This window comes from Asparagus officinalis, chromosome 5 (genome assembly GCF_001876935.1).
Source record: "Asparagus officinalis chromosome 5, Aspof.V1, whole genome shotgun sequence".
NCBI classification, from domain to species: domain Eukaryota; kingdom Viridiplantae; phylum Streptophyta; class Magnoliopsida; order Asparagales; family Asparagaceae; genus Asparagus; species Asparagus officinalis.
Genome location: NC_033798.1, coordinates 62,992,324 through 63,019,523, shown reverse-complemented (window position 1 = coordinate 63,019,523; position 27,200 = coordinate 62,992,324). Strand labels below are relative to the sequence as shown.

Genomic DNA, 27,200 nt, shown 5'->3' with positions numbered 1-27,200 from the left:
TATGCGTGCGTGCATGCACTCGTGTATGCATACGTGCATGCGTACACGCGTGTACGTGTGCGTGCGTATACACGTATGTGCATGTACGCGTATGAGCATGTACGCGTACATACGCGTATGGTGAGAAAATTATGCGTGTACGCGTATTGTGCGTGTACGCGTATGTGCATGTACACGTATTGGGCAAAGACCTCTCTCTATCTTGCTATTATGTAGGAGTAGCTTTCCTTGTAGGGTTAGGGTGTGTGCATGCGTTGTTGTAAAAATTATGCGTGCGTGCGTATAATACATAAGAATATGCCATGATATTCTCTCTTATTGCTATATTTGAATGTCATGCCATGTTGTTAACGTTTGATTTATATTTGCAGGCCGGAACTTCTAGACAATGTGGAGCTGGTGATGAGGAGGATGATGATGATGATCAGGAGGACTGATTTGTTTTTTTACCTTTGAAAACATTAAATGAGTGTGTTGTATAAACAATATTTATCATGGTGTGTGCTTTATAAACAACGTTTATTATGTTGGGATATTTTAATTAAATTATATGTGTTATATATGCATGAGAATGAATATCATACTGCTGATTGAATAGGTTTTTAAATTTATTATATTATTGTACAAGTTTTTTTATTTTTAAATTATTTTTAAAATATATTGGAAATATTTAGCAACGGATTTGTCTTCGCTAAATAGACTTTTAGCGACGGAAAACAGATATGGGGTACAAACATTAGCGACGGATTTTCCGTCGCTAATGTTAATGGCGATGGTAAATGTGCCTTATTTATTTTTTTATTTTTTTTAAAAACTAGTTATAGCGACGGATTTTCCGTCGCTAATATTTTTTGGCGACGGATTATCCGTAGTTAAAAGCTATTTTAGCTACAGAAAATCTGTCGCTAATGTTTTTTTTAAAGTACGACGGATTATTCGTCGTTAATTTTCCATCACTAAAATTTAGCGACGGAATATCCGTCGCTAAAAACGATTTTAGCTACCCTCACTATACTGACGGTTTTTTGGCGACATAATTTTATTTTTTCCGTCACTAAAGATTTTAGCGACGGATTTTCGACTTTTAGCGACGGATTTTTGACTTTTAGCGACGGATTTGTCCTTCGCTAAAAGTCCTGTTTCTAGTGGTGACACACGCACACACATACATGTAGACTATTTTGATAATAATGATAGATTATAATCCACACATTTGCCAAAATACACTACTATAAAAAAATTGACCATAATCCACTGAATTTATCAAACACTATGGATTATAATCTACATAGACTATAATCCATAAATAAAATTATAATCCAAGTAAATTATAATCCAAAGTTACCAAACATGTTCTAAGCTCAAAGGACATAGTTGGTTGCAAACATTAAATTTGGTGCTCATGAGTCAAGACAGCAGTTGCATTTGATCACTAAAACATGATCCCTCTAACTAATGTACTACCTAAGAGCCTAACAGGCTTGTCAAGATTGCTTGCATTTGGTCCCCTCTTATTTCTTTGCATTCAAAACCAAGAAGCCTAATAACCATAAACATGATGCGCACAGGAGCATACGATATGCCTGCATAGACTAACTGGATGGCTATGTATATCATCATATTTTGTGAAATGTCTCTCTCAACTTTTACGATGAGTTTGGATAGAGTTTTTAGGAGGGGGTGGGGGGGAGAGGGGGGTTTACAATACTAACGCTTCTAACATTATGTTTGTTTACAATTTCTAATTACCAAGGGGAGGAGAGAGGAGGGATAAAAATTAGAAAATTTAATCACTTTCTCAACCCTCCAAAAGTGGACGGATTGAGTAGGGAAGGGAGCGGTTTCAAGTGAAATTTTCTTAAAATTCCAATATTGTCCTATATGAGAAAACCAAAAGGCGTTCTTTCTTATTTTACTAAAAGGACATGCTCGTCAAGTGGCTTCCATTCCCTTCTCATCCCCTACTCTAAGGGGCTGTTTGGTTCAAATATCAAAATTTTAGGATTAATGTAATCTCATGAAAATTTTTAAATCCATAGGGTTTTATACATGCTTTGGGATTTCTAATATTTTGTTTGGTTTGATATTATTATAGAAAAGCAAATCTTAAAATTTGTAATATCTTATTTGGTTCAAACCCAGATTATAAGATACCATATTCTAAAATGAAAAAGAAGTAAATATACTTACCTTGGTGAGGTTACCTCCCACAAGGAAATAAAATACAAGGATATAGAAAGAGAGATAAGTATACCCATTTATAAGATTTGACAAATCCTCTCCAATTAAGAGAATTTGACATATTCTAAAAATTGGGTGTTTTTTACATTTTGGGATTCAACATTTCAAAAAATTTATTGGAATAAACACTAAATATGGAATCCCAAAAACAAAAAAAAATACTTTTTAATCCCAAAATTTGTAATCCACACCAAATGCCAAATATTTGCTTGAACAAAATAGCCTCTAAACAAACACATATTATAGGGTATCCTCACATCCCCTCATTATCTATCCAAACACAAATGAATATATTCCACTCTTTTCCTTTTTACTCCATCCTCTTAGAGCAAGTGCAGCAATCTCCTAGTAGGGAGCTCTTGTTGGAGTGCTCTCAATCATGGGGCCCACTTAGGAGCTTCCTACTAGGAGAAATATTCCAATAAACTTCCAATTAGGAGCTTAATATTATTTTAAAAATCCATTCTTCTACCTCTAACATTTTATAAATATATTTTAAAATAATAAATCTAATAAAAAATATTTTTTAGTGGGCCCCCACCCCTTAGGAGCTCCTAAGTGCTCCATAAATTTGTACAGCTCTTAGGAGCTCCATGGTGGACCCCACCGTCAAAACTAGGACTTAGGAGCCTCCTTAGGAGCTTGTTGGAACATGTTGGGAACTTTCCCTTGCCACATCACCTTTAGGAGCCTCCTTGGGAGGCTGCTGTACTTGCTCTTAGGGTTTAAGTTAAATCACTCTCCTCACTTCCCTTCCTTTGTATCCAAACCGACTGTTAGAGATTGATGTTTCTTTTCACGAGGATTAAGCACCTCTTCTAGAGCATGTTTATGTTTTCTGATGGGAAATGTTGGGTGCTTTGTGGGGAACATTAGGTAGTGAGTGAGCTGGAGACATTAATTAATTTGATAATAGTTTAGTCGGAAGTTTTCGTTTGGACCAATGGCGAACCTAAGTTGGAGGAAGTGGTGCCATGACACCACTTCCTCCATGGGATTCTATTGTTGATGTATTAATTTTCACTTGGTACAACTATTAAAACTAGCCCACAATCTATAAATATGTTCCTTTACCAGTTGAGAAGTGGACGAATGCAATCTGTTTGTGATGAAAACTTACATGTGGGGTCCACTTAACTTTCAAAATTGGATAGAGAACCAAGGGTTTGATGAAAATTCTATTGAAGCCAAAGCGACCCCTTGTTCTTTAGTGAGTGATATTTTGGAAATTAGAGAATTATTATAAGTTTTATTCTCACATCTGTAATTTAATTGAGTGATTATGAATCTCTTATTTCTTTTTTGTCAATGAAAGCAAATTGTGGCGCTGAACCACGTAAATCCTAATGTCTCATATGTTATGTTTGTGTTTCAGTATTTCTACTACACTTTGTGTGCATTAATACCAACAAATTTCTTATATATTAAGAATGGACAGAAGTTACAAAAGTGATGATTGTCTCAACATTTGCTGGCATATATTGAGAAAGATGTATCTATATTATTACTAATGATGCATTATACATAGGGGCGGAGCACTCTAAGCCCACTACATGAGCCCCCCCACCCCAAAAAAAAACACTAACAGCACTTCATTGGTCTTCTCCATTGGAAAACTATTAACCTTTAAGCCCAATTACCCAAAGCCCATGAGATGAGAACCCCAAAGGACATGTATGAATTAATGGGGTTGGATCAAATATTAATAATCTTGCATTTATAATCAAACCAAATCACCTACCTATATGAAGCGTGCAGAATTCTTGGCGGTGTTTGGATTTTTTTTGTGCAGTTAATTTTGTGATTTTCTAGAAAATCATATTAAATTTGACTCAACAAATCAACTTGTAGATTCAAATTGTGGTTTTTCTTCTCAATTTTCAAGGTGTGGTGTATCTTCTAAACTCTAAAGGTACGTGTCTTCTCCTTTATATTCACTTTTTTAATTCTGAGCAATATGTGTCTATCTTTAATTATTGGTTTGTACTCCTATGTGATTTATTTATTTAATTATATTTATTAGTTTATTTGTAAATCCTAGATGTAAATGATTATTTGATTCTATCCGTGTGTCATTTTTAATATGCCTGGCAAACAAAAGAAACTTCATTCAATTTTTAGAAAAAAAGTTGAATCAAGTAAAGAAAGTAGTATCAGCGTGGTTATTAATTTACCTTCAAATTTAGAATCTTCTCTAGTTGGAATTATGCATATTTCTCAATCGCCAAGAGTTGACAATCCAAATTTTGCTCCTATAGAACGTGATCTAGGATTATGCCAACCTATGTAGGGATATTCAGTGAATAAACATGATGAGATAAAGAGAGCTTATTTGAGATTCGGTGCTTACCAACCTAAGCTCGGTAGTTTTCCATTGTTTGGACCAAAAAAACATCCACACCAATTTCAAGTTTATGAGTTTCATTGTCTTGAGTATTCTCCTGAAAAAGATGCGGCATTTTATTTTCATTATTATCTTTTTACTGAGAGACTAACTATGCAAAGTTGATATGATGCATATACAATTGTTGGATTTAGAAATTTGAAAAAGTCAAGAGTGGCAAAAGATGTGCTTTCTCAAACATATATGTGAAGATCCATGTTCTTCACATAATAATGCTCTAAAATGTTGTGTAGCCTTAATGAATCAATCTAGTTGTGGAGAGGTAATTAACTAAACAAATTGAGAAGAATATATTTCAAGTCAAAACTTCAATTAATGCTATTTGTTAGCTTTCATTGTAAGGGTGTGCTTTAAGAGGTCATGATGAGAGCATTTATTCAAGCAATCGAGGTAATTTCATTGAGTTGCTCAAATACAGAATATCATATAATCCAGATGTGGCTAGTATTATTTTAGAAAATGCTCTATTTAATACAAAGTATACTTCTCCTTTAATTCAAAAGGAGATATTGAATGTTTGTGAAAATAAAGTTTGAAAATTCATTTGTGAAGAGATTGGAGAATCTAAGTTTTGCATAATTATTGATGAATCGGATACAACTAAGGGAGAACAGATAGCTCTTGTGTTTTGTTTTGTCGATGGTGCAAGTTGTGTAAGAGAGCGATTTTTTGATCTTACCCATATCAAGGATTTTACAGTAGCCACTATGTTCTCTAAACTATCTGACATTCTTTCACATTATGGTTTTGATCTTCAAAATTTCAGGGGCAAGAATATGATGGGGCTAGCAACATGCGTGGTGAATGGAGAGGATTGCAGACACTTTTTCTTAACGATTATCCTATTGCATATAAAATCCATTGTATGGCTCATCGACTAAAATTGGTGTTAATGACAGCTACAAGAGAGGTAAATGATGTTCATGAGTTTTCTCAAGATTTTGACTTTTATTATTATTGTAATTGATGCCTCTTCTAAGCGTCACGATGAGTTGCAAGCTGCTCAAATAGATGAGATTACACACATGCTAGCCATTGATGAAATAGAGATAGGAAGAGGTCTTAATTAAATATGCACTTTAAAACGAATTGGTGATACTAGTTGGAGCTCTTACTTTTCTTCAGTTTGCAGCATTCCCAGGATATATAATACAACTTGTATTGTTCTTGAAAATATAAAAAATGACTATGCTCACTATAAAATAAAAGGAGGTGCTAGTGCAGCTTTGAAAAAGATTAGATCATTCGAATATAGTTTTATTGCTCATCTGATGAAAGAAATTATGAGCATTATTGATGTTCTTTGCCAAACTTTGAAGGAAAAATCTCAGGATATTGTGAATGCAATGCGTTTAGTGTCAAGTACAATGTCACTGATTCAAACCTTGAGAGATGATGAGTACGATTCTTTCCTTGATAATGTGATGATTTTTTGCTCCAATCATGAGATTGTTGTTCAATATTTGGATGGTTCATATTATGAAGGTCGAAGTTGTCGTAGACTAGATTGTATCACTGCTAAAAATTGAGGCATCCTAGACGGAAAATTTCGTCTAGGATACCCAAAATTCCGTCTAGAATACGTATTCTAGACGGAATTCCGTCTAGAATACGCGTCTAGTTTATTTTCGTCTAGTATGTAGTATTCTAGACGGAAATTCCGTCTAGAATACATCCTAGACGGAATATTCTAAACGGAATTCAAAACCGTCTAGAATACATCCTAGACGGATTATTCTAGACGGAATTTCCGTCTAGAATAATTTATCCTAGACGGAAAAAAATTCCGTCTAGAATAAGTATTCTAGACGGAAATTTCCATCTAGGAATCTCATTCTAGACGGAATTTGATTTTTTAATTTTTTTTATTTTTTTATTTTTTAAAAAAGTATTCTAGATGGAATTTAAGCATTCTAGACGGAATTTCCGTCTAGAATAGTATGCTACAGTAGTTTTTTTTTTTTTTTTTTTTTTTTTTTTTTTTTTTTTTTTGCAGAATCTACTTTGAGTGTATGTACACAATATTGAACAACAATTTTTTTTTTTTTTTTTTTTGCAGAATCTACTTTGAGTGTATGTACACAATATTGAACAACAAAAAATTATATTCATATCCAACACAATCTAATTAATTCCAATATCAAATCCAATTATATTCAAATAATACATTCACCAAAATAGTAGAGAGATACATAAATTATTTACAAACGTTTACATAAATTATTTGCAATGGCTGACACTGCTAGGAAAGAATGTAATTCATCGATACATGATTAATAATCTATTTGAGTTCCTTTCTGTTCTTCCAGATTTGCTTTCTGTTCTTCCAGATTTGCTTGACACCATCCAACTCCATCCAGAATGCCTCATAATAGCCAGAAATGCTGCAAAATGAAGAACGGTTATGCATAAGGCAAGGAGTTATCGAAGTAGAGTATCATATTTCTTAGTACAAGCTATTATCTAAATCAATTAGTAGATGAATCCAGCAGGAACAATTTGAGGAATAGTGTTCCACCAAGAATAGTAAAATGGAGAGTTCCTGTACCCAAAACAATTAATATTCAAAGAGCGTGCGATGAGGTACTTAATCTCAAAATGTGTGTATATATGCAGGAACAATTTTAGCTCCAGGGACAAGCATGGTAAGTATTAAGACCAAATGTGAAATATCAATTGCTTGGTTCATAATGAGTTGAACAAGTTTCTCACCTCATACTTTTTCATCTCAGCTTCTATAGATGCCTGCTTTGAGTTCTCCCCATGAACTAATAGACGCCATTTCCTTCTGAGCCTTGTTTCACATTATAAAGAAAGAAATCATCACAACTCCCAAGTTTAAGGATATGTTCTAATATTATTAAGCATACTAAATTTCCATTGCGCACTACTATTTCTTTGTAAAAAATACTGCAGCAATCTAATTAGCATACGATTTTGCACGAGCTATGAATTTCTTCTTTTTAGGCCTTCCAAGTGCATTGTTATAATACCATACCAGCTTCACCTGCAAGCAAATAACTCCTAGTTAAAGAACTAATATATAATCAAATTTCAGCAGTACTTTTCATGTTCTCAATCAATTTATGGTGACTATATTGCCCAACCTCTCAAAGTTAAGGAAAAAAGAAGAAAAGGGTGAATAACTGAACGTTATAGATCTAACAACGAATTACATTGGGGGTTTGACAATAACATTCACTTAATTGCAGTGAACACCAAATTAATCAAGTAACGATAGGAAACAGATTGATCAAATAGATAATGCATTCATCATACTATCAAGGCCTTCAGTAATTTCAGCAAATAAATTAAAAAACACTTTACAAGAGGATGGCACAAAATGGTTCATGAGAAACAATTTCTCGTCCTATATCACAAGCATGCATCATGACTTTCGCTGGCTACTTGCAACATTCTGGTTTTGATGAATACTTCCTTATTTACAAAAATGTGCACAATATATTGTGTTTCAAACTTCTACAAGTAATATGCAACATTGGTGTATAATGTATTGTTGCATTTCCAAGATTAATATGCACTACAGAACAAAGATTTGGGGAGAAACAATTTCTCATGAACCAAAGAGATCATAAGTCAGTGAGGGACAATTTCTCATTCTATATCACAACCACGCATCATGACTTTCACCGAGGGGGTTGCTTATAAAGCTTATGCAAATCATTTTACTAAAATTAGTCAAGTTCCTCGAGGATCAAGAATGGTCTTTCAGTAGCAACATAACGATCTGCTAGTGTTAATACATTAAATATAGATTTTTTAGCATTAAAATAGTCTCAAATGCACAACATTCTAGTTCATATTGACATTTTTAGGCATCTTAGATTACTTCATAACTAAACTTTGATTTACTTGAAGATGCATTGACAATTTATTTGAATAAAAGTAGCATGTAATGGATACTCAAGAAATCTTGTCAACAACTACGCATTCCTCATATTTTATGTTTGATTCAGGCCATCCTAATTGCTTTTTCCATTAAAGATAATGGCATAATGCTAACTGTTTTACACCTTATACTTATAAGTTATTTATGAAAAGAAATTTACCTCCAGGAAGAAAGATATTATACATACAAGGGATATGTATTAAAACTTTCAAGATAGCGTGATACGGTAGGTGATCTTTAATGGATGCAGATCTAAACAAGCATTTCAAGTGCAAAATATTACTGCATTCAAAATGGGCAAAAATCTGTGTATGGTGGTGTCGATTCTTAGTGATTGGAGGCTGATTGGACGTGCGGATGTGGCCGCGGCTTTGAGTGTGAATTGATTGATGGTTCATGAATGTTTATGGGTGATCATAGGGCCTTAGAGCTAGGGTTGAAACCAAGAATGCATCCCTTTCATCTCCACTCAGGTTCATGCCAGAGGGGTCAAAAACTCGACCTTTTTTAACTATGCATTTGTTCCTAAATAGGGTCAATGCACACTTATTCCCCAGGATATTCGCAGTTCTAGTTCATAAAAGAAAAGAAATTCAAGTAGGCTAATTCACTATGGAAGTAAGATAGATACATACCACATTTGTCGGGTCTAACCTACCACCAAGTCCAACTTCAATAATTGCAACATCAACCTATAATTGACCAAGTCGACACCCCTTAAAATTGAATACAATTTTGAAGACAAACAAGATAATAGTTAATCTGGATAAAAGATAATCATTAACAGTAATGGCAATAGCAACAAAGAATATTAATCAAGTAATTTCAAGCCAACAACTTCTTGTTGACTCCTTGTTCTAGATTAATCATTCAACTACAAAATTTCTATGCAATATTTTTGGCAGTTCCATTTAAGTCACAGTCAATGATGACAGAATACCTTCTATAGTTCCATAAAAAGCCACATACATGTCCTTAATGTGAATATGTGATTAATTCAATCTTAAAATTCTGAGCTCCAGAATCAGTCATGACACAAGCATAAACTGGATATTTAGATTTGTATATATAACAATTCACTTTCATGCGTCTACGCAGAAATTGGGAATGGTGTGGTTTTTTTGTCTGTCTAGGTAGATAACTCGCATTACTTACACCCATCATCTTCATACCTTGAATGTTGTACGTATGGTATCATTATCCATTTTTGACAAATTAAATAAAAAACAATTCCCACCTGACCAATTTATCAGTGAAAATTTAAATCTCTACTTCAATGTTCCTGTCCAAAAACATCGTCCTTTCTATCTAATTCATCTTCAGCTAAAAAAGGTTATGAAAAAGAAAGCAAAGAATCAGAATTTAGAATCTATTTACATTTGCAAAAAGGAAACATCAACTTTACCTCCATTCTCCATCTATCTACCTTACACTAGGTTAATGTTAGGATGAGTCTTGAAGCTGAGACCAGGCATCTCTTGGTTTTCGATCTGAAAAATGCACATCATATACAAATTACTCAATAATCCACATATAAATAAAATTTTCAAAACAAAAAGGGAAAATCTTCACAGACGCAGCAAAGAGAATAAATCCTTCTACTACAAGAAAGCCTCGACCCCAAATTTCTGGTTAAGAGGCATTTCGTCGAACACCCTCCTGGTGTCCAGGGGGAGCCCGAACTTGAAGTACATGTCCTCGATCTTTCGCGCCTCTTTCCTCAGTTCTTCCTACCCTGATTCTTGCAACTCCAAGCTTGTTGAATCCCCCATCAAAATTTGATCTTTCCTCAAAATTCTTCCCACCCACGATCCCTGCATACATACCCAAATACTTCAAATCCCCCACGTCCTTCAGCCTAATGACGACCACCGTTGTCCCCTCCTCGAGGATCTCTGCCGACGCCCGCAGCAGGTCCCCACGATCCCGATCTCCTCCTTCGACGATGACGTCACTTCCCAATAAGAGGAGGCGGGAGAGGTGGTGGAGGCCATGGATGGAGAGAGAGTAGAGGGGGAGAAAGGGGTAGGGGGTGAGGTTGAGGAGGGAGAGGGAGAGGAGGGGGACGCGGTGGAGGGAGGAGTAGGAGGGGGTTTCCTGAAATGAAAACAAATTTGGGGATGAATTATTCGTTTTAGGGGGAAAGGAAGGCATTCGCGGGTTTATTGGCTGAATTTTTTTAAAAAAACTGGTCTATGTATTCTTGACGGAAATTTCCGTCTAGGATACTATTCTAGACGGAAATTTCCGTCTAGAATACCTGGTTATTTTAAAAAAATAAAAAAAATAAAAAAACCGTCTAGAATAATCATTCTAGACGGAAAAATTCCGTCTAGAATGATTATTCTAGACGGAATATTCTAGACGGAAATTTTCCGTCTAGTTTAATACATTCTAGACGGAAAAAATTCCGTCTAGAATATTCCGTCTAGAATATTTGATTTTCTACTAGTGTATCACCGCTAAACACCATTACCACTTTGATATATTTAATGCCACTATTGACTTTCAGTTGTAAGTGTTGGATAGTAGGTTCCTAATATATTTTCTAATTTATTTTGGTAACAAGTTATTGGGATTCCTAATCTGTTTTGGTAACATGATTCCAAATCTGTTTTGGTAACAGGTTATTAGGATTCCTAATCTGTTTTGTTTTTTGTTTTAGAATTCCTTGTATGTTTATGATTTTAGGATTTCTATATATATGGAACAATTGGAAGAGAGAATTGAGAAGAAAATTAGGGATATTTAGGGGCCTTCCAATGAGGCATCATTGAGAGGTAATCGGTATTTGGTTTTTACAGTTGGGGATTGTTCTAGGCATTGATGGGTTGTAACCAGGTCCCATTGGTGTGAAGTCCTAGAAGTCAACAACAATTGGAAGAAATGTATTAGAAGAAAGGTAACCCGTCATCCTAGCTTTGGTAGGGGTTCTTTCTTGCATTTGTGCCGAGCTCATGGCAGTTTGAGACACTTCATTGATGTGGAGACATTAGGGCGACGAGATGAGATGACAGTTTTGATGGGTCATTCATTACTAGAGGGGGATCGGCGTTGATTATCGAGCATTGGTTTTGGTTTTGGAGCTTCGACATATTTGGGTCATCTTGGTCATAGGTTGCCGACTGCTGCGTGTGGAGATTTTGGATCTGGTGGATCGGTGTTGATTATCGAGCATTGGTTTTGAGTTGCGTCGGATATTTGGTTGCCCAGCATTTGGTCATATCGAAGATGTGAGATTTGATCCGATTGCGCGTTTGGGATTCAGAGGTTTGTTTGATTATTAGTTAGGAGCTTTTGATTTTGTTCTGGGTAAGTATGTCACATTTGACTCTCGGCAGGTGGAGAGTGTTGATCAGATTATTAGGATATCACAGTGGATGAAGGGTGATGCTACTTCACATTGGGTGGAGATTACACCACATACTCTAGATCATACTACATCGTTTAAGATTCTAGTTGAGGTGTCATAGTTTGGAGATCATTTGGATTTGGATGCAGATGATAAGTTGATTTTGGATTCGAGTGTAGCTGGTGGACATGTTTTGGATACGGCCATTGGTTCACCTCAGGTGGAGGTGTTTGATTTATTTCAGTTTGGGGCACTTGGGAGCGCTATCTGTTGCAGATCCGTTGGTGATATTGGTAAAGACTTGCAAACTTTTCTATTTGGTTGAAGGCCTTTGGAGGCCATTTGGGTAAACTACGTGAATGCTTGATTCCTTGGGCAAGAGGATACATAGGTAGTCATTTATGATGCAACCGGTTTGGTGAGTTGATACTGGCATTTGGAGTTTGTTCGTATTCTCATTTGAGTTCTTGACTTGTTGTGGATTGAGTCCGTTGTCATGGATTTATTCCACTTCGTACTGGACGTAACAAGTGAGATGTTTGGCAGGTATTGGTGTCGGCTCAATTTTGGAAAAACATTGCCGAGGTGGAGAATTGTTGGATAACAGGTTCCTAATATGTTTCCTAATTTGTTTTGGTAACAGGTTATTGGGATTCCTAATTTGTTTTGGTAACATGATTCCAAATTTGTTTTGGTAACAGGTTATTAGGATTCCTAATCTGTTTTGTTTTTTTGTTTTAAAATTCCTAGTATGTTTATGAATTTATGATTTTTATATATATAAAATAATTGGAAGAGAGAATTGAGAAGAAAATTGAGGATATTTGGAGCACAGAAAAGAGGTCTTTTCTTAGCTATTGGTTAGGGTTTTGTTTGGAGAGAATTGGAGATTTGTTGGTGAGATTAATTGGTGAGTGTAGGCATCTAAAAATACTTATAGATATCTAGATATAGCTCAAAACAAAGAGAAGATAATGAATGTTATTATCTAAGTCAAAGAGGATCATCCAAAGCTAAAATAAGCAAAGGAACACTGACGCGCATAGGCGCGACAATGAAAGGTGACGCGTAAACAAACAGAGTGAAACGCCAATAGGAAGTTGTAGATCTCTTCGTTAGATTTCCAATGCATCTTGGATCACCTCATTCCGACATCGGACGAGGAAGTTAGAGCCAAAATACCCGAGAGGTCGTAAACTGCCTCGGAGGTGCGCGTCAATGTACACTGACGCGCATAGGCGCGACAGTGAAAAGTGATGCGCAAACAAATAGAGTGAAGCTCTAATGGGAAGTTGTAGATCTCTTCGTTAGCTTTCCAACGCATCTTGGATCACCTTATTCCGACATCGGACGAGGAAGTTAGAGCCAAAATACCCGAGACAGCGCGAACGGTTTCGGAGGTGCGCGTCAGCAGCGACTGCCGCGGAAATGTATTGCACATTTAAGCCATGATATGATCCAAATCTGAAGAATCTCAAAAGACAAAAGTTGTAGATCTCTTCGTCAGATTTCCAACGCATCTTAGATCACCTCATTCCGACATCGAATAAGGAAGTTAGAGCCAAAATACCCGGAAGGTGCGCGGCAGTGGTAACTGCCGCGGCAATGCGCGCCACTGTACACTGCCGCGGCCATTGAGAAGCTGAACACGTCATTTTTGATAGTTTTCTCAAGTTTTGTGTGGCCCACATACCTTATTAACTGCTGTGGGTTACTTATGAACGTGGGGAAAGTAGTTACAAGCGAAAATCATGCCCACTACCCACAAAAATCGTGACATTTAAGGAGTTAAAAGTCGTGAGATGGTGGTTACAAAACAGGGGGAACCACTCCTTTGACCGCGCCAGCAATGACTGCCGCGCCAAAGAAATCTCTTCAGCCACGCCACTTATGGCTGCCACGCCCAAAGGGGTAGTTGCTGATCGGTTATTTTCTCCAGTTATCATCCAAGAAGACTATAAATACCCTCCTAGGGCCATCATTGATACAAAGGGCAAATTGGGGGGAGCAAGTAAGGAGAGAGACTTAAGCTTTTTTGTGAATTTGAGCAAGAGAGAGAGTCTTCCTTCTTCACAAACATCCTCAAGAAGCTTTTGGCGATTCCTAGAGACCTAAGCTCTGACTTGATCTTTGGAAGAGTGAACATCTTACATCGATAAGATATTCGCTTAAAGATTCTTACTTCGATAAACGAAGAAGAATATCTAAAAGCCTTCACGATTCAATCAGAATCTGTGAATCGGTGGTCCACGAGTCAAAGCACTCCCGGCACAGGCAAAGTCCCACAAAACAAGAATCGATAAACGATTTTTGTGTTATTTTCTCAAGAGTTGTAATTTTTATTTTGTTGTGTAAAAGAAGTCTTATAAAAAGACTATCTCTTTCGAATTTGTTGTAATCGATCAAAGATATAATGAATTCCACAATGAAACCAACTTTCGACGTAAACAAACTGGCGACCACAGTGGAAGCCAACGGTCTCGCTACCGAGACTGTCGTGTCGCAGCCGATCAAGATTCCAGTTGAATCCACGGTCGAATACGAGTTCGACCAAACCAAGTTTGAGGAATATCTCTCATCATCTTCTTCAAGATCTTCATTGTCTTGCGAGTACAAGAGGATCTCACCATTGAAGAATACTTACATGCCAAAGAAGGCACAAAGTGAAGACTCTCATCCAATCGTTGCCGAGGCCTCCCCTCGCAACATTATCCCGGCGACCCCCAAAGCCGGAAGCTTTGCTCACAATGATTCCACCCTAATTAAGAAGTCGTTCGATCGAAGTTCGCCAACTCTGACGAAGAGGGCTCGTCAGAGGCGACACCAACGTCGCGCTCGTCAAATGGCTGAGGCCTTGGAACAAACCGACGGGGTTCACTGCTACGCGGACCTAGAGTCGAGGAAGCATCAAGTGGTCCAGTCATCCCAACGACAAACCACTCATATCTCTGCACAACTCACGACGGAGGAATGGACTCTCGTCAAAAGGGCTCGTTCGACCCTCAAAGATCGTATACAGAAGCATCGTGCAAACGCTATTCGTGTCTGTGCCCTTCGTCAACAAACGCAAGAAGGGAAGAAGAAAATGGTGTCTAAGGAAACACCAGAAAGTCGCAAAGTGTGGATCCCTAAATCCAAATTCGTACAAGAATTGGATCAGCAGGACCCATCTTTCAACCGCGACAGTGTAGACTACCGCGGCAAATCCATCAACCGCGACAGTGTACACTGCCGCGGCAAATCCTTCGACCGCGGCAGTCTCCACTGCCGCGGCATAGCTTTCAACCGCGGCAGAAGAAGCTCCCAGGAGTTCCCCTTCAGCCCCGTCAACATCCGTTCTTGGTCCGTCTACTACAGCCATATCTGTTCCATCACCAAGGAAGCCACGGGTCAGTCCTGACCTGTCAAAATCCAAGATCACAATGGCGAATCGCCCCAGTCCCTCATCTGACGACCGAGGCAAAGCTTCGGTTAAGGAACGCTTGGGTCCCGTGAACGAACCCCAAGTAAATTTTTACACTGGGGGTCGTAAATATCCTCCTATCAAAACAAAACAAGCCAAAAAAGAGAAGATACCAATTCACTCTCGCTTGGGGCCTGTAAAAATTCCACACCCACGGGGGGTGGGATGTAAACATATAACCTTGGATCACTCAGAGGTGACGACAAGTCGTCCTGTGTATATCAACAAGGTTCAAACACAAAAACAGAGGATAGGTTGCTTTGGTCACAATACTGACGAGCTGTACTATCAAACTAAAAGTGGAAACAAGTCACGAAAAAGGGTTGCTCGAGGAACAGAATCTCATTGTGTATGTGAGAGGCTTATTAAAACAGTATTATCTGAATATAGTTGCTCTAAAGCCGTTCCGCTAAGAGCTTCTGTGTTCCAGAGGCTTTTCACCGAAATGTTGAAGAATCCCGACTTTTCCCCGAGAGGAAAAGTCAATCCAAGAATTGCTCAACGGATGTCTCGACTCCAATTAGGAGCCATCAGACGCAGGGATTACAAGAGAATGCATGAAGGAATATCCTCGGAGGATGAACTTTCAGACACTTGTTCAGCCATTGCTTCTGATGATACAATGTCTAGCACGGGGCAAACCAGAGAAGTGCTCACAATCACCCCTGATCAGTTTGCTCAAATGCTTCAAGAAGCTCTAGGCAAACAACGTGAAGAAATTAGAGCTGAGATAAAGACAGAAATAGAGTTGGCTATTCAACAAATAAAAGAATTGCAAGCTCAATGGCCTCAACCTCTTGAATCCAGTCAGCGAGCTGAATCCAGTCAGCGAGCTGAATCCAGTCAGCGAGCTGAATCCAGACGCCACACTCAGAATGTTATAAATGACAGCAATCCAGAAGTGGATGAAATCATTATGGCTGATACACCTCCCAATGATAATAACACTGGGGGTGGTTCAACGGATCCTCCCAACAATAATATTGGGGGTGGTTCAATTTTACCTTTTAATAACACTGTGGGTGGCCCAATTATTTCTGCTCAACGTCACTCAAAGAGAGATGAAGATGAGGACAAGAAAATGCAAGACCTTGAACATAAAGTCAATGCTTTGATGTCCGCTCAGGAAGTAAAGAAGACGGGTATTCCGTGTCCCTATCCAAGAGAATGAGATTCAATACCGTACCCGACAAAATTCAATCTGATCAACTTCACACCGTTTGATGGGAAGAGCTCGCCTATTCAGCACTTGATTTATTTCAAGTCTCATTTGGGCATGACTCTGGAAACGAGGCTTTAATGGTCCGGTCATTCGTTGGCACCCTTCGTGGGCCCACCTTCGATTGGTACCGACGTCTTAAACCAGGGAGCATCAATTGCTGGGATAACATGGAAAGTTTGTTCCTCAACAATTTCTTCGATGATGACACCGAAGTGTCAATTGGAACCCTTCTGGATGAGAAGCAAAAAGACGGAGAGTCAGTCGATAATTTTGTCAAGCGCTTCCGTAACAAGGCAATGAATTGTAGAGATCCTGTTATAGAGGAGTTCATCCTGCAAACATGCCACAATAATCTCTCTATCGATGTCCTGGAAACCCTGGGGGTCGTACCATCCAAAACTTGGAAAGATTTGAAAATGCGCGGTGAACAAGCTGAATACTTTCTTAAAAGAAAGAAAGCTGAGAGAAGCCAACCGACGACATCTACAATTGCTGTGAACGCGACTCTCGATCCGAGGTTCCAAAAGGAGTATTCTTTCGAAGATGATGAAGCTCCAGCCATCTTGAAATACCTCCTCACCAACGACAAGATTGAGCTACCACCTGTTAAAGACCAGGAGGGAGCTAATAGGATTACGGATCCAAACTACTGTGCATATCACAGAAGGGTTCTTCATCCTACTAAGGTTTGTTTTGGACTCAAAAACAAAATCCAAGCCTTAATTGACTCCGGCGTCATAACGCGGTGAAAATTGCCTTCATTGAATTCATTGTTATCTCAAGTAATTGCTTTTTGGTTACAAAAGATCCGGTCTTTTTTTTAGATCCGGTTACAACGAAATCAAAGAAAAAGAAAAAAGATTACAACTTTCTTTCCGAACAAATCACGAGCTCCTGTTTTGCGGTTGCTCGCTTGTGTGGGTTCTTTGCCAACGCCGGGGTTAATCCGTGGACCACCGCGCGATCTAGATCCGGTCGGATCTACACGATTTGACGGGTATTATTTCGCAAAGGAAATAATAGCCGGGGGGATTAATTCACCAAGGAAATAATCGCCCTTAGTTCTCGGGATCAAAGGGAAAGCTTTGATCCGGAGTGTGATCTCGTGTAGATCTCAGATCTGATCTTTCTCTCTCTCGAACTCCTGCCTTTCATGACGTAGATGCTCGCCGAGAACCAGATCTGAATGCTCAAGTCTTCAAGTCTTCAAAACTCCAAGCTCAATTCTTAATTTGGCAGAGTTTCAGCTCTCAAAGTTCTAACCTTTTCAAATGAACCAAGGGGGGCCTATTTATAGGCTCTCTGAACTGTGCCCGCGCACAGATCTGGGTCGGCCACCTATGGGTGGCCGGCACTGGGCCGAACCACCCATGGGTGGCTCGGCCTTGGCCGAGCCCCCCTTAGGCGTTGTTTTTCGTCGTTTTTTCCGTTGTATCCGTTTCTCGGTTCTGTCCGTGATTCAGTCGACTTAGACTCTGATTTATTGATCTGATTTGGCAGTAAATCCGATTCCTGATTTGGCAGTAAATCCACTTCTGAGTTCGAGTCCGAAACTGATCTTGATTCGATCGTGATTCGTCCGAGTCTGCCCTTGGTTGGATGACTCGTTGACTCTTCAACACTTGGCTTGATTCCACACGCGAATGGATGTATTCTGTTGCTTGCGTGCGATTCGTCAACCTCGTCGCCTCGTTGGTTCGTCGGTTTGTGCCGAGCTGTGCTAAGGGACCTATAAGCAATTTTATACGCCTACAACGTGGCGCATAAACGAAATTATTAATGCACTATCAACAGTGAAGATTCTTTCTTCTAGAAAGTGACTTTATAAAAGCCATTTGTATCAAGTAGCTTTAAAAAGGAGATTCTAGACGGCTCCTGAGGCTCAATCTAGAATAAAATACTACTTACGAAGCGGGATTTTTACATTTAAGGTCTGGCATATTTGTGTCAAATATTTCGGCCCATATATCTTCTGGATCTTGGGCATCTTGAATGGGAGCATCTTCTTCCGTAGAATGGTGGCTACTAGTATCGCCAGTATCAAAAGCTGCTACAAATTGTTGTTTAAAATATTCTAAACACTTTTGTTGAATTTCGTGCTCAGAACTTTGAGGATATTTCATCTTCATCATTTTTTCCATTTTAAGTATAGGATTTTCTCGTTGGATTTCCTGAGTCATATGAGACTCGAGAACAGAAATATTTTTCTGAATTATCTCTTTCGATTGCTTAACTTTGGTATCAGAGTCATGTTCAACTATTTCATGTATGCTTAAGTTTGCTCTTACAGATTATCTTTTTGATTATTTACTTGTAAGAATGTAGAACTTCTATATGTTCTTTTAATTCTCTATTTAAGAACTTAGTTTGCATGCTTATGGGACGTCATCTAAGTTGTGCAGTGTAAAACCCGTTGTTACCAGGATGGTTGTTTAGGGTAGTGTAAGTCGTTGACAGACTTGTAAGCTTTCTGCTAGGTTGTTTCATAGAGAATAAAAAGAAAAATAGAAATTCTTCATCCTTACTGGTTAAATAATCAGAAGATAAATCTGTAAGAAAAAATTATGTCAGACATCATAGAAAGTAGTACGGCTTGTAACTCCAGTTATACTGGAATGAAAAAAAGTTAAAAATGCCCAGTTAACTCGCGTCGGCTGATGGCGTGCCTCCCTCTTATGCTGGTGAGCTATTTTTGGAAATTTACAAATTAGTCCATTTTTTCTTGGAAATTTGCAAATTGGTCCTTTTCACCCCATTTTGTTCTCCTTGGCGAGGCAATCGGGAAGAGCCTTGATTCTCCTTGGTGAGGATCGACGCTTTAAAGATGGGTTTTGCTTGGTCAAAACCATATCTCATAATAAATAAAGGGGCGTTTTGTCGCTGCATTGTGCCTTATAAGGCAGGGATATATTGTCGATATACCCTATCTTATAAGTGCATAATGTGGCCAAATCGTCTCACCCTTTATAAGGCAGTGACTCTATCTTACCCATTCGTAGGATGAGTTCCACTTCCTTTTATAATTGAGACTAACAAATGTTTAAATGTTTGCTTCCAGTGGAATATCCTTCTGGAGCGTTTTCATCTCACACAGTGTATGGGCGTCGTGGCGAGTATTATTCGACTTTCGACGATTTTTCCCCTATCCCAATCACTCCTCAGTTTGCTTCGGGCACGTCGACAGAGGTTGCCCAAGTGCCGTCCTTCTCCCCAGGCGAGACCTTCGATTATTGTCCCTGCTGCTAGGCGGAAGAGATTAGCCCGCAATTCGCGTGCAGTTTCGCGAGCATCTGACATGGATTTGGCCGGTGACGATCCTGCTAGTGATGGAGGTAACCTCTATCCTATAGACCAGCCTCTTGATCATTCAGAACTTTGACTCACGCTTTTCCATCTCTATATAGGAGAGCGTGGGGAGAGCGAGATGAGTCCTGATCCTGTTTTTCACGATTCTACATCTTCTGGTGAGCCCGACTCACCGCACCAGGTAGAAAGGCCTGCAGAAGCTGGTGACATTAGGGAGACCGTCAATGTAGGACCCGGTTCGATGAATCCAGGTACATCTACCATTAACAACACACAAAGGAGTTGAATGATTTGGAATTTGTGCATTCCCTAATTGTCTCTATGCTTCTTGCTCTTTTAGATAATTCGCAGGAGGCAAACGTGGATCTTGGGAATAGAGAGGCTGACGCACCCATAAGAGGTAACTCATTTCTATTGGTCGTAGTCTCTTTATTCTCCTTTCGTATTCATATTCTCTTGTGTCATATTTCTCGACTGATGATTTTGACAAGGAAGGCTTGCTTGTGGACACTCCTATGCTCCACTTTATGTATGGTTCTCCTCAAATTGATGACCAGTTGCCTGGAGATGTATTTCCTGAGTCTACGCTCCCTAAGAATCCCGAGGATGGTTTTTCTGAAGGTACGTAGCTCTTCTCAAGTTAATTATAGGACTAGTAAATGTTTGACTAATGCAACTATAATATGATGCATCTAAAAATTCTATTTTGTATTTAACAGGAGCTTTTGTCGAGACTGATCCTGTTGATCCGGCTGTGGGACCAACTACACCAGTTGATACACCCCCAGCCGTTACACCTCCACCACCCCCAGCGACTCAAAGGGAAGAAGGTATAAATTGAGCTACTGAGAGATGTTATTTATTTATTCATCAAGACTTTTGACGGATTTCTTCTTTTTGTGTAGGGCTTTCTTCTCGGCTTCACGTCCTTGTGAAGGAGTTATTATCAGACAGCGACCCAGAGAAGATTGTCATCTGCATAGAGATCCGTTCCTTCTTCTCCTTTGTGAATGCTATGATTGGCAAACTCTTCCACGGCGGGCTTTCTCTTCACCAGTTTAAGCCATTCCTTGATCTTAAGATAAATTCAATAAAGGATGCAGGGTACCCGGATCTGGCGAAGGCTATTGTTGATGATCTTGACTACCTAGGGCGTGAGCGATCTTTTTAGTGGAACTGGTTTTTATCTTTATTATGATTCCTCATTCCGTTTGAAATGATTGACCATAATACTTTTAGGATTTTTGGCAAACCCTCAGCCCTCAACGGATTTGATTAGCCTTTACCGACTACCGTTTGAGCCGGACTAGCATGCGAATTGTCTAAATCCGTTCCACATGTAACGTTGTGCTAAAGGAATGAATTCCCTTAGACTTGGTGCTACGACTTTGAATACGTAGACTTTGACATTGTTACGGGAATAGGCTACCCGGTGACATGAGTTAGGTGTTGACTTTAGGATTTTTGGCTAACCCCCAGCCTTTAACGGGTTTGATTAGCCTTTACCGACTACCGTTTGAGTCGGGCTAGCATGCGAATTGTCTAAATCCGTTCCGCATGTAACGTTATGCTAAAGGAATGAACTCCCTTAGACTTGATGCTACGACTTTGAATATGTAGACTTCGCCATTGTTATGGGAATAGGCTACCCAGCAACGTGTTTTAGACGCGGACTTATCCCTACTTAGGCTTCGGGATAAAATTCCCCAGAATCAAACTCTGGTATCTTTTTCCATGGCGAAAGACTAAACCAGCGACGCGTGTTAGGCGTCGGCATAAGCATGCGGATTATCGGAATCCGTTCCGCATGTAACGTTGTGCTAAGGGAATGAACTCCCTTAGACTTCGTGCTATGATGTCGAATACATAGACTTCGCCATTGTTACGGGAATAGGCTACCCGGCGACACGTGTTAGGTGTTGACTTTATCCCTACTTAGGCTTCGGGATAAAATACCCCAGAATCGAACTCTGGTGTCTTTTTCTACGGAGAAAGACTAAACCGGCGACGCGTGTTAGGCGTCGGCATATCCTTTCTTAGGATTCAGGATGAAATTCCCCATGCGTGTAAGGCATGGATTTTGGTGTTATTAATAACAACCTGCCACAATGTTGAATATGTGAACGGGTGTTCTTTTTGACGGTTAAGAACTAACCGGCAGCGCGGGTTAAGCGCGGACTTATCCTTGCTTAGGTTTCAGGATAAAATACCCCAGAATCAGACTCTGGTGTCTTTTTGTGCGGAAAAAGACTAAACCGGCAGCGCGTGTTAGGCGCAGACTTATCCCTGCTTAGGATTCGGGATAAACTTCCTAGGATGAATCCTAAATTGACAAATTTTGGAAAGATCGGTGCGGGAAAGGAAGAATTTTATATTCTATTTCCCGGTCTTCTTTTAGGGTGAAGGCGAACCCGAATACAAGGAAGGAAGAATTTTATATTCTATTCCTTGATTCTGGAAAGGAAGAATTTTATATTCTATTTCCAGCGCGAAAGAAACTAGAAGTGGGATCTCCACTCCGAGAATCTGGAAAATTTAGATAAACTTGCCTTTTATAGGATTGGTTATCTAAACTGAAAAGGAGTTCTTCATTTATCGAAGTGAAACTTCAACTTTGGTCATAGCCATGAGAGGGCTTAACCAAAGAGAAAGAGAGGGAGTTCTTTCGTTTATCGAAAGGGGACTCTGAACTGAAAGTGGACCTCTTGTTCATGGAAAGAGTCAGGAGGGCCAGAAAGACATTTTTGGTGGACCCACTGGCAATTGAAATTGATCAGTGAAGGATTTTGGTGGTGAAAAAAAAGATTTTGGGTTATCCTCTAGAATATTAAGTGTAATATTCTTCAAGGAACTTCCCGATAAATGGGTTATCCTGAATGTACTAGGGATAGTGCTTTTTCAGGAACTTTCCATTTATTGGCATTAATTACCTGGTACCTTCTTGAGTAATCAGGCGATATGCACCGTTTGAGTAGACTGTGTCTATCACAAACGGTCCTTCCCATTTGGGTTCGAATTTACCTTTCTTCTTGGAATTGAGGATTATCGGTCGGCGAGCAGCGAGGACCAGATCTCCTTCCTTGAAGCTTCTCTGTCGGACTCTTTTGTTAAAGGCCCTAGATATTCTGGCTTGATATAACTCAATTTGTTGTTGAGCCTCCTCGCCCGGTGTAGGACTTGTAATCACCCCCATCTCCGTGAGAGTTTTGGCTGGTCCCCGTTTATTCACCCCCTGCTCACTAGGTGGTGGATAGTTATAGTGATACTCATTTCCGCTTCGGGTCGCAAAAACTTCTTGTTCTTCTTCAGAGAGCGGGAAAGTTAGGATTCTATCGTCATCTTCTCCTGGGATAGCAGAGACTCCGCAGCAAGACTTTCCTTTCCCTTTGGATTTCTTCTTGGATGACGATCCGGCCCATTGTTCATCTTCAATCAGGTCGGGGTGAACCCAGAGGATTTCGCCGTTTGGGGCTGTATACGGCACAAGTCCTTTTTGGCGCTGCCCATGCGGGTCGTCATTTATTGTCTTCATTCCCACTTTGGTGATGCATTTTGGTTCAAACCACGCTGTGGGCACTGATCCAAAGCTGATTGAAACCGCGTTTGCTCCAACATTCTTGGACGGTTTCGGGGTTATGACACCTACATCAATTAGCGCCTGGATTGGTAGCATGACTTTGTAGGGTGATGGACCGCTCTATGGTATGCGCAATACTTCGGATCCGTCACTTTGCTAGCCCCTTCTTGATCCACGATCGCTGGCAGCTGAATTTTGTTGTTCTCCAACAAGTACTTAAAGATGCCGGGAACTTCGTCATCTTTGAAGGAGTACACTTTGGGAAATCTTGGCTCTGAAGACTTCTGCTTCTGAGGCCGTTGTTGCCATTGTGACTGTGATTGTTGTGGTGCTCGTTGCTGCTGCTGCTGTTGCTGTTGTTGCTGTTGCTGAGGTTGCAATTGAAAGGTTTGATTAGCATCAACTGCATTAGCATGTGCCTTACCTTTCCCCCGTGGGACGAAATTCTGTTGCGGAGCATTATTCGCCTGTTGGCATCTCTCCGCCTTCTTTCTTCTGAGGAATCGCTCGGCTTTCTCTCCTTGGACCTTCAGATCCTTCCATGTCTTGGACGGTGCTGTCCCCATTGTTTCCAACACGTCCAGTGCGAGGTTGTTGTGGCAAGTCTGGAGGATGAATTCCTCGGTGATCGGGTCCCGACAGTTCATCACCTTGTTCCGAAACCTTTTGACGAAGGTGTCCACCAATTCCCCGTCTTTCTGCTTCTCGTCTAGCAACGATCCGATGGATATCTCTGTGTCGTCGTCGAAGAAGTTGGCGAGGAATTTGGTCTCTATGTCATCCCAGCTATTCTCCATGTCATCCCAGCTATTTATGCTTTCTGGCTTGAGGCGGCGATACCAATCGAAGGCGGCTCCGCGAAGAGTGCCGACGAATGACCGCACCATCAGAGGTTCATTGCCGGAGATTACCCCCAAGTGTGATTTGAAGTAAATCAAATGCTGAGTGGGTGAACCCATCCCATTAAACGGCGTGAAGTTAATTAGATTGAACTTCACCGGATTTGGGATTGATTCCCACTCTCTTGGGTATGGACAAGGAAAGCCCGTCTTTTTCATCTCTTGAGCGGAAATCAATGTATTAATTTTACTCTCGAGATTTTTACTTTTCAAGTTTTCACCTGAGTCTGCGTTGACATTCTCGTTACCACCCCCTGCATTGACGGGAGGATTATTGGCGTTATGCGTCTCATTCGCATTTGTGTCCTCATCTTACAGATTAACCGGGTTACGACGACTTGGCTCGCCTTGCTGGTTCGTCAATGCCTGGATTTGTTGGTCATGCATTTCTCTCATGTTTTGCATGGCCATCTGCATTTCAAACCTGAAGGTTTCCTGTTGCTTAGCTAAGGCGTCTTCAAGCATTTTGGCCACTTGCTCCGCACTTATCATAAGCGTCTCACGGGGTTGTCCCTCGCTGGACACCGTATTATCTGATGCAACCACGGAGCCAGCATCAGATTCTTCATCTTCTGAAGGGAGTCTTGTCCGAACCCTACCATAGGTTGCTCGCTTGATGGTTCCGGACTGCAGACGGGTTCTGGGCCGGGATGCTTTCAGAATTGACTCGAAATTATCTCGTGTTGATGTCCCTCTGCTGGTCATGTTGGTGGTGACCCTCGGAAATTCTCCCTCTTCAACCACCGTTCTTCTTCGTCGGGAGCGCTTAGGCCTTGTTTTCGGCGTTTCGGTACTGAGCCTTTCGAAAACCGAAACTCATTCAGGGACCGCCTTGATGCAGCTGCATTCAGACAATACTGCCCGAATGAGTTTGGAACAGGGGCATTGAGTTTCCTGTTCTCGGGAACTCCTTTTTCTGGTTTTATTCGTACCCCCAGCACGATAGTACAACTCGTCTGCTTGACGATGGGAGTAACCTATCGTGTGTTGGCACGACTTCTCAGGTATAACACTATCGTCATCAGACGATAATGTTTCCTTCTGAGGGGGGATTGCTTTCTTAGGGCTTTCGAAAGTCACGCGCCTCGAAACATGCTTTTTTGGGCGTGAGTTCTCGGCGGGCTCCTGGACTTCAATGCGCAAATTGGTGCGCGTAGCTGCCTTGATTTCTTTGTCACGTTGGAGGTGATGGCGATCCCCAGCGTGTTGAGTCGTTCTGGGCTTCTTCATCAGGCCCAAACGATCTTGAACAGGAGCTTTGCCTCTCTCGTCGGGAATCGGACCGAGGCGCTCCAAGACTGACTTTTTCCTTCGGGATGATTCTGCATGATCTCCCGGAGAAGCTATTGGAATTACCGGCGATATGGGTTGTTTCGCCGGGGGTTGGACTTTGGTTGGAGGCTGCTTCGGCCTCCACACTTGGCGGGTTGATGGCGGCTTCAAGCTGAACACTTTCTTAAAAGAAAGAAAGCTGAGAGAAGCCGACCGACGACATCTGCAATCGCTGGGAACGCGACTCTCGATCCGAAGTTTCAAAAGGAGTATTCTTTCGAAAATGATGAAGCTCCAGCCATATTGAAATACCTCCTCGCCAATGACAAAATCAAGCTACCACCTATTAAAGATCAGGAGGGAGCTAAGAGGATTACGGATCCAAACTACTATGCGTACCACAAAAGGGTTCTTCATCCTACCGAGATTTGCTTCGGACTCAAAAACAAAATCCAAGCCTTAATTGACTCCGGCGTCTGTTCGCGGTGAAAATTGCCTTCATTGAATTCATTGTTATCTCAAGTAATTGCTTTTTGGTTACAAAAGATCCGGTCTTTTTTTTAGATCCGGTTACAACGAAATCAAAGAAAAAGAAAAAAGATTACAACTTTCTTTCCGAACAAATCACGAGCTCCTGTTTTGCGGTTGCTCGCTTGTGTGGGTTCTTTGCCAACGCCGGGGTTAATCCGTGGACCACCGCGCGATCTAGATCCGGTCGGATCTACACGATTTGATGAGTATTATTTCGCAAAGGAAATAATAGCCGGGGGGATTAATTCACCAAGGAAATAATCGTCCTTAGTTATCGGGATCAAAGGCCAAGCTTTGATCCGGAGTGTGATCTCGTGTAGATCTCAGATCTGATCTTTCTCTCTCTCGAACTCCTGCCTTTCGTGACGTAGATGCTCGCCGAGAACCAGATCTGAATGCTCAAGTCTTCAAGTCTTCAAAACTCCAAGCTCAATTCTCAATTTGGCAGAGTTTCGGCTCTCAAAGTTCCAACCTTTTCAAATAAACCAAGGGGGGCCTATTTATAGGCTCTCTGAACTGTGCCCGCGCACAGATCTGGGTCGGCCACCTATGGGTGGCTTGGCCTTGGCCGAGCCCCCCTTAGGCGTTGTTTTCCGTCATTTTTTCCGTTGTATCCGTTTCTCGGTTCTGTCCGTGATTCGGTTGACTTAGACTCTGATTTGTTGATCTGATTTGGCAGTAAATCCGATTCCTGATTTGGCAGTAAATCCACTTCTGAGTTCGAGTCCGAAACTGATCTTGATACGATCGTGATTCGTCCGAGTCTGCCCTTTGATGGATGACTCGTTGACTCTTCAACCCGTTAGCATGATTCCGCACGTGAGTGGATCTATTCCGTTGTTTGCGTGCGATTCGTTAACCTCGTCGCCTCGTTGGTTCGTCGGTTCGTGCCGAGCTGTGCTAAAGGACCTATAAGCAATTTTATACGCCTACAACCTTAATTAAGTAATCACCGCTCTTTAAGACCATAGCGCGAAAGATTGGGCATCACCCCTAATCTTAAGTTGGGCATCACCCCATGAT

The 27,200-nt window shown here is 40.4% G+C and overlaps 1 protein-coding gene across 5 annotated transcripts in view; it reads right to left on the bottom strand.

Annotated features, from left to right (window-relative positions):
- Positions 6,786 to 27,200, bottom strand: part of LOC109843601 (gamma-aminobutyrate transaminase POP2, mitochondrial-like) — a 31,765-nt gene continuing 11,350 nt past the window's right edge. The window contains exons 1-5 of one of the 5 annotated variants that reach the window (XM_020412551.1): positions 9,961 to 10,582; positions 9,191 to 9,247; positions 7,579 to 7,652; positions 7,358 to 7,439; positions 6,786 to 7,029 (exon numbers count right to left, since the gene is read on the bottom strand). In XM_020412551.1, the coding sequence (XP_020268140.1) occupies positions 7,012 to 7,029; positions 7,358 to 7,439; positions 7,579 to 7,652; positions 9,191 to 9,247; positions 9,961 to 9,966 (237 nt within the window). In that variant the 5' untranslated portion in view covers positions 9,967 to 10,582 and the 3' untranslated portion in view covers positions 6,786 to 7,011. Of the gene's footprint in view, positions 7,030 to 7,257; positions 7,440 to 7,578; positions 7,653 to 9,190; positions 9,248 to 9,960; positions 10,583 to 27,200 lie in introns of those variants that run through there. The other 4 variants (XM_020412549.1, XM_020412548.1, XM_020412547.1 and 1 more) reach the window with 4 other exon arrangements.